At 44.4% G+C, this 8,188-nt stretch overlaps 1 protein-coding gene across 1 annotated transcript; it reads right to left on the bottom strand.

The window, feature by feature from the left end:
- Positions 1-918: 918 nt before the first annotated feature.
- On the bottom strand, positions 919-1,632 carry TEDDM1 (transmembrane epididymal protein 1; the record flags this gene model as incomplete). The annotated part of the gene is made up of 1 exon (XM_079723677.1): positions 919-1,632. The coding sequence occupies one exon, from the start codon at positions 1,630-1,632 to the stop codon at positions 919-921; it is 714 nt and encodes a 237-aa protein (XP_079579803.1).
- Positions 1,633-8,188: the final 6,556 nt, after the last annotated feature.

Genomic DNA, 8,188 nt, shown 5'->3' with positions numbered 1-8,188 from the left:
CACCAGGGAAGCCCCTATGACAGGTTCTTTTTAAAGGAATCTTTGGAGATCATTTTGTGTATTTAATAATCTGTTTCGTTGTTTTGTGAATCTGGGATCTTCATAGATAAATTTTCTTCCTATTCTCAAGGCATGTATGGATTTATCTTTGTTCTCTAGATTGATTGGAACATTATTGAAGCTTATTTAGAAGTTTAGGAAATTTAGCATTGTGGTCAAAAACTGACTAGTATCAGAGTGTGTCCTTTAGTTGGTACTTTTCCCAAAGATATCCTCGACTGGATCCACAGCCCATCCTCCCTCACTCCTATCCCATTAGTTGATTTGAATCCTTGTTTATTTCACATTTCCACGCCAAATTTTAGCGGGAAGCAAACAGCGCTTGGGTACATTTTCTGGATATTTGGACAATACGTAAACTTGGCTCTATATGTTTTCTGACCTCCTTTCCCCTCCCCCCACTTTTTTTGAACCGGTTCTTAGGAGACTTTTTACTGGGTTGGAGTGAGAGGCTTGGCTGGGGTGATGTGAATATTGTGCCCTCTGGTGGAATTTTGTGAGAATTGCAAATTTCTCCCCCCAACCTTAAGAGTGTTTGAGAAGTCTTTTCTTGGCTGGCCTTCAAGGGGAGGGCTTCTCTGTTACATCTCAAATACTATAGTAAATTAATAGCATGCAAGTTTATTTCTACACTGGATATTTTAGAGATATTGTGTTGGGGATATCAATTGATTACTTGAGGTTTGTTTATCATTATAAAATTAGGCCTCAAATGACTAGAAAGGGGCAGCTGGTAGCACCTGTGCTTTTTCATCATCTGACATCAATGTGTATGAGAGGTAGACAAAAAAGGAGTTCCCCCAACAAAGATAATTGGAAAGAGCCTAGGAACCAAGAATTAAGGGAAAATAGCAGGGATCAGAAAACTTGGTCACAACAGTTGTTATCCTCAGCCCTCACTAGGATCTGAGCCCAGACATTTAAGACCCAGCTAGAGGTTGAGAGTCTGCCAGACTCTGACTGATCCACTTCCCACAGCAATTTGTAGAGGGGTCCCACGGTGCTCGTGTAACATGGAGCTTCTCTGGACCCCGTCAGCTTCCAGCTGGGACGGTAACAACGATGCCAAAAGGAAGAGACGCCATAGATTTCCAACAGGCACAAAGCATTGATCATCACATGCCAGCAGAAGAAGGTGGTGACAAACATGATGTCAATGATGTCATCATCCTGCCCCGGGTAGCCGGTGACTGGTTTGTACAGAATGAAGCCGGCCTGTACCAGCCAGGAGCCCATCATCTGAAACAGAAAGGTCTCGATCACTGAGAGTTGAAGCGTGTCGGGAACCCACAGCTGTACGGTCAACGCCAGCATCAGCAACAACACCACCAAGATGAGCAGAGAGTGAACCTGCAGCTCCACCCCTGCTGAGTCCTGAACATGCAATACCAACAACAGCAGTAACACATAGAAAGTCAGCACCAGGGTCCCTTTTTCTAGGGGCACACAGCGCTGAGGCAGCAAGTTCTTGCTTACAACATCTACACAGCCGTTGAGGGTGAGAAGGATGAACATGGTGACATGCTGCCACTTTTTGGCGTACATAAGTCTCGGGAGCAGCTCCCTGTTCATCAGTATCAGCCCTCTCTTCACGCAGCTGATCTACGCTGTCAAGCCAGAGCCAGCCAGCGTCTTCAGCAAACCTCCGTAGGATATTTTCCACAGCCTGGCTCATCTTCCCTTATTCCTGGGAGGGGATGAAGGATACAGGAAAGAGCCACTGAATATCACAGCTTTGGAGACCACTAGTGCTTGATACAGTCCATATGAGAGTAGAAACAGGTTCCCATTGAACTAGAAGTCCCTCTAAGGAAGGTGAGAAGAGTAAAACCAAAGCACGTCCACACCTTCTGGGGCCACTTCAAGATCTGGACTTTGGAAAGAATTGCCTTCCACCAACTTTTATCATTTCGCCCCACCCACTGCTCCCCCACAGAGAGGAAATGCTTCTTAAAACAAGCCTACGACTTTGGTGGTGTAAAGCCTCATTGTTCCATTCCATTCTGGGACGTTGGGAACAAACTGGCTTCTGCCAAAGAAGAAAGCTGGTGAATGTACCTTTAGGGGCTCCCCTCTAGGGCCCTTGGGGTGCTTCTGGTCATACTTGTCCCTTTCCCCTATGGCTTCCTTCCCCTGGTACTGCCCAGCACTCAGAGAAGGACACAGAAGCATGGGATGGGGTTAGGGGTTGCCATGGTCTCCAGAGGAAACCTGGGCACTCACAAATCCTCAGGTTTCCTTTGGTATCTCTCAGATATAACTTTGGCCTGATTACAAAGTTTTCTTTCTGGATACATATATTTAAAAACGTTTGGATATATGAGCATGTTTCGTACCTATCTGGCTTTTCTTCTTTTATAGACACGTTCTGAGGATCACCAAGAAAGGTCCCTTCCTCTCCTCCCCTTATCTTTTCACCTCCCCACCTTTGTCTCCCCAATTCAGCATTTCTACTGGCCAGTAAATGGATCTGAAAAGCTAACTTTTGATACTGATTTTAGAAACAGTGGGTATTTGGTACTGTGTCAACCTAACTAAGCTTGAGCCATGTTTCCTAGAGTTACCTTCCCTATATGATTCCAGATTGAGTTGGCTGCAAGAGAAGTTTACAAGAGAACCTAAAGATGGAAATGAAGCAACCTAAGACACTCTGAAGGTGTAGGGTACCAGGCGCCACTGCAGTTCACGCATTCAGTTACTGATCTGCTGGCTCAACTCCTTGGCATGGACAGCCAGGCCTACAGCTCCCTCAGCTTCTCTTTGTGCAAAGGGTACCAACTGCTTCTGCAGGCCACCTGCCACTGAAGTATGAGGTGATGAGAGGAAGACAGAGGCTTCAGTCTATCTTCATAAGCTGCAGTTTGTCCTTGCTCTTCCCCAACTTCGTGTAATATACTTCTTCCTGACTGCTGCCAATTTGGGCTGAAATGGCCTCCACCCCATCACACAGAGAGGCAAGAGCCTTCCACAGACTTCCTCACTACAAATGTGTAAGGTCTAATATCCATAAGAAATCCATATTCCCATGATCTATCCCTAACTGATACAAGGGATTAAGGTGTAATCCCTAAAATGTAGATACCGTTGAGAGGAGTGACTCCAGTGAGCTAGTGTTGGCCATTTGGATTTTAATGTGAATTAGCCCATCAGCTTCATTTATCTATGCCTCCGCTAGTGTCTAATGCACCTCAGAAGACAGAGTGCTAGGTATTGGGTAACAGCCAGCTGAGTATAAGGCAGAGAGGATGGTGAAGAACAAAGTACAGATAATGTGAAGCTCATAGGTTCTGGGTTTACTGTGGAAGGTACATGGAATAGGAATTTCTCTGGGGGTGATAATAATGCTGAGGGGAGAGGAAGTTCATTGCTCAACGTGAATGGTACTGACATCACAGTCTTCTGCATAATCATCTGTGCTTACAGTACAAGTAATGCTGTGGAGCAGAGAGGCAGCACCTGTATGCTGACAGTGCCCCTAGTGAAGAGGAGGAGAACTTACAGGTCACAGCACTGCCTCTGAGACCTCACCCCTACCCAACTACCTACACTTCCGCAAGTCCACTTAATTCCAGAAAAAGTTAAATCTCTGCCCTTGAGGATGACAGTAATTCAGATTTCTTCTTGCTATTTAGAGGTTTGGTGGGGCTAGGGATTTGAGTGTGAAGGGAAATTAGAAAAGCAAAACCTAATTCAGCTTTCTGTGGGATTTTTCTAATTTTAAATTTTAAACTTAAGTATTTTTTTTCAATTAATATACAATCATTGTAGAAAAGTCAGATAAAATGCATCAGCAAAAAGAAGAATGTTACAAATAATCTAAGTTCATAATCTGGAGGTGACCATTGTTACCACTGAGGTGTAGAAACAGTTCTAAGAAAGCAGCACGAAGAATGGAAAATGCATCGACTGGAAGTCAGAAATCTGCCTTCTCACTCCAGGGCCCCTTGATTTGCTGCGTGTCATATACCTCATTTAAAAAAGACTGAGTGTTGAACTTAACTTTCTATTAAAGTGAAAATAAAAGGGCATGAATATGGTTGCACAGAAGTGAACATGTTTATCTTCTGTCTCCTTCTCCCTTCTGGTGAATTATCAAAACACTGGGAGAGCTCTGTAGTGCTCAATGCTCAGAGGTAGGAGATTCAAAGGGAAAATCTGAGTGACGCTTCTGAAGTAGTCAGGAGGAGAGAACCCAAGGGATTCTCTTAGGTTCTTGGATTTGCTCTGGGAGAGGCACAGGGTCCATCGCTCCTCTATGTATCAGCAGGGCCAGGACAGGAAGCATGTGGTTACAGGCCTCAGGAGGAGCCACATTTGGTTGCTTTTAATGTTGCTTCTAGTACTTCGAGGCTGTGGTCCTAGTAAGGTGGGGGCAGCAGAGCTTTCTCCAGCTCCTATCCTCCTCTCCCCAGTTGTTCCTGCAGCTGTGAGTCAGTGGTTAGAAGAGGAGAGAGAACAGCAGCACTGACCCCACAGCAATGTGAGGTTGAAAGTGGAACATATGAGGACAAGGAGCCCCACTTAAGGTCCCGTCTGGGTTACTCTGGCCCCCACCTTGGCCAAGCACCAGGGCTGCATGTTGTTCATTAAAACGTGAACATCCTGACCAAGACTTTGAAGACAGGAATCACCCATCCCAAACCAGACACTCACTGCCCACCAGTCGCCAGAAGGAAGCCAAAGATGGTGAATGATTAGCAGAGCTGGCAGACAGCTCCAGAGTCTTTGGACACCAAGTGCCTCGAAAGAGTTTCCTGAGGAAAATTCAGCTTGACCACAGGAGCCCACGGAAGTCCTTCATGGCCTGGCTGCCCCACGGCGAGACTCCCCCTCAGACCTGTCTCCCCTACCCACCACCCCATTTTCTTGAGGGGCCCCAGGCATAGCCACTGCCACTTGTCTGGCATGAAATGCCAGGATGAGCCAGAATGCCTTCAGGAATTCAATACATATGAATTTACTAAATGTTGTGAGATAATCTTGCCCTCACAAAGCTTACAATAGAGTTAAAGATGTAGTAGACTCAGACATGCACAGGAAATATACAAATTACACACTAATTAGAGAATGTCATGCTGAATGATGAGTGCAGATTAGAATAGTTGAATGACAGGAGGTGTTCCTGGGGGAGGTTCAAGGTTGGTCAGAATCATCCCTGGATATGTCTTAGAAAACTGCCAGAAACTCAGGGAAGGTTGTAGCGTCAAGTACTTTCTAAAGCCTTTATACCAACTTGAAGGGAATCCGTCAGTTCTTATTGTTGCAGGGCCAACATGTCTAAGAACCCAGTGCTGTACTGGGTGTATTGTAGAGTGGCAGGGCCAATTAAAGGCCTGTCCCCCCAGTCTCTAATGCTAAGACAAGGGCTCCCGTGGGGGAAGGCATGGGACCTTGAGATCTGGAATGGGGAAACAGGGGAGGCTGAGAGGTTTGAACTCCCCAATTCCATAGGACCTCTCTTTGTGATGGAGGAAACCCATCTTCCCACTTGAGAGAAAAAGTCTTCCTCTGCATAAACACCTTTCAGTGACTGCACCCGGGATGGTCCCATCACCAGGGGATACCAGTCTTTGTAGGACCTACTCCCACCACTCTTAATACCTCCATGTCCCTAACAAGGGTAGATCCCAACACAGCCCAGACAAGGGGGTACAAGACCTGGCCTGAGGTGAGAGAGGGAATCGACCCACCAAAAAGGTTACAAGACCTCACCAATCAGCATTGGCAAGAGTATGGGGAATGTGGATGTGAATGAATTCTAAAGGTGTTTCACTATGTAGAATGAAATTGAAGAGTTGATTGAGCCTCATTTATCAATATGAGTTGACTCTCCTGAGATTCTAGGTTTAATACGTGGCTTGAGCATCTGGGAATGGTACAAATATCGAGAGTTGGCTAGTTTGGCCAATTGAAACCTGGGCTCAATGGCGGCCTACAGTCAGCAAAGTTGACATACTGGAACTTCCCTGGCAAACTCTAGAGAAGCACTGCCAAGCAGAACATTCTGCAAGGATGAGAAGTTCCTAAAATCTGTGCTGTCCACTATGATAACTTCTAGCCACTTGTGGCTATTGAGCACTTGAAATGTGGTCAGTGCAACTAGGGAAGCAAATTTTTCATTGTAATAGATGGAAATTTAACTAGCCACATGTGGACAGTGGTCATTGTAGCAAATGGTGCAGTGCTAGTGTAAAGAGCCTGAAGGCTCAGGAAATGGCAAGGTGACTTCTTTTTGAGCTGAGTCCACTCTCGCTGCATCCCATGGGTTTTGGTTTTTTGTTTGTTTGTTCTTGCGGTACGCAGGCCTCTCACTGTTGTGGCCTCTCCCGTTGTGGAGCACAGGCTCCGGACGCGCAGGCTCAGTGGCCGTGACTCACGGGCCCAGCCGCTGCGCGGCATGTGGGATCTTCCCAGACTGGGGCATGAACCCATGTCCCCCGCATCGGCAAGCGGACTCTCAACCACTGCGCCACCAGGGAAGCCCATCCCATGGGTTTTGATACATAGAGCGCTTTCACTGTCATTCACTTCTGAATAATTTTTCCATTTATATTGTCATTATTACTTTATTTTTTTTTATTTAACCCAAAAGTTATCTGGAAAACATTTCTCTTTTTATTTCTATCAGTTTTTATTTTATGGATATAGAGGCCGCAGTGTTAATGCATTAAAATTGATAATTGTTATATCTTCTCTGTGAGTTGAAGGTAACAGAAAGGACAAAATATATTTGTCCCTTTTAATGTTAGTGATTCTCATCTTTAGTGTTCTTTTGTCTGATGTTAGTATTATAACATCTATTTTCTTTTATTATTTTTCTAGTCTACTTCAATGCCTAAGTTCTCAGCCTTTCTGTGCACAGTTGTTTAAGCATATATCTTATAATAAACATATAGCTTGACTTTTTATTTTAACCTGTTCTGAAAATCTATTAATTTGACAGGGGAATTTAAGATACTTACATTTACTGTGATCATTGATATATTTGGACTTATTTGTAGAATTTTATTTTATGCTTGCATTGTTTCTTATTTTAGTCCTGACCCCAGTTCCATTTTTAAAAAAATTTCCATAGGACTGAGTAACTTACATTGACTAGAATTAAAATTTCTTCTAAAACAAATATATATCTGTTAGAATTGAAGGCGATGGGAACTTGAGACTGGTGATACTTTACTGTGCTTCTGTGTTCGTCCACTTTCCTCACCCCTCTGGCTCCAGCTTTGTAAAACTTTACAGACCATCCTGTTGAATCCTGAAACCTTGACATTCCATATAGGCATGTCACATAGGCAAAGCTGTCCTTGGCTTCTCATGGCACCAATTGTTTATGCAACAACCTCTGTTCTTTCATTCCTCAAGTAAATCAATTTTATATGTGAAATTTAACAAAAACCAAGGCCTTACCCCACTCTTCAGAGCAGCACCATCTAAGGCAGCAGTTATTGGTTAGTATCTTTTCTGCCTGCTAAAAAATACATTTTGAGACATCCTAAGAAACAATAGGATGTGGTGGTTAGTCGTCCAGACCCTGGGCCTATTCTGCCATGGCTGGAATCTCAGCTTTTCTGTATTCTGTTCCACGGCAGTGATTTCCAGCATTCTATCTTCCAACTGACTTATCTGTTCTTCAGCCTCAGTTATTTTGCTATTGATTCCTTCTAGTGTATTTTTCATTTCATTTACTGTACTGTTCATCACTGTTTGTTCTTTAGTTCTTCTAGGTCCTTGTTAAACATTTCTTGTATCGTCTCAATCTGTGCCTCCAGTCTATTTCTGAGATCTTGAATCATCTTTACTATCATTACCCTGAATTCTTTCTCAGGTAGATTGCCTATCTCCTCTTCATTTAATTGGTCTTGTAGGTTTTTACCTTGCTCCTTCATCTGCAACATATTCCTCTGTCATATCATTTTGGCTAACTTACTGTATTTGTGGTCTCCTTTCCTCAGGCTGCAGAATCATAGTTCCTGTTGCTTCTGGTGTCTGCCCCCTGATGGGTGAGGTTGGTCCAGGGGCTTGCGTATCCTTTCTGGTGGGAGGTACTGGTGCCTGCACTCTGGTGGGTGGAGCTGGGTCTTGTCCCTCTGGTGGGCAGGGCCATGTCAAGGTGTGTTTTGGGGGGTGC

The sequence above is a fragment of the Hyperoodon ampullatus genome (assembly GCF_949752795.1).
Source record: "Hyperoodon ampullatus genome assembly, chromosome: 2".
NCBI classification, from domain to species: Eukaryota; Metazoa; Chordata; class Mammalia; order Artiodactyla; family Ziphiidae; genus Hyperoodon; species Hyperoodon ampullatus.
The sequence above is the reverse complement of the archived record's forward strand: the minus strand, read 5'-3'. Positions and strand labels throughout refer to the sequence as shown.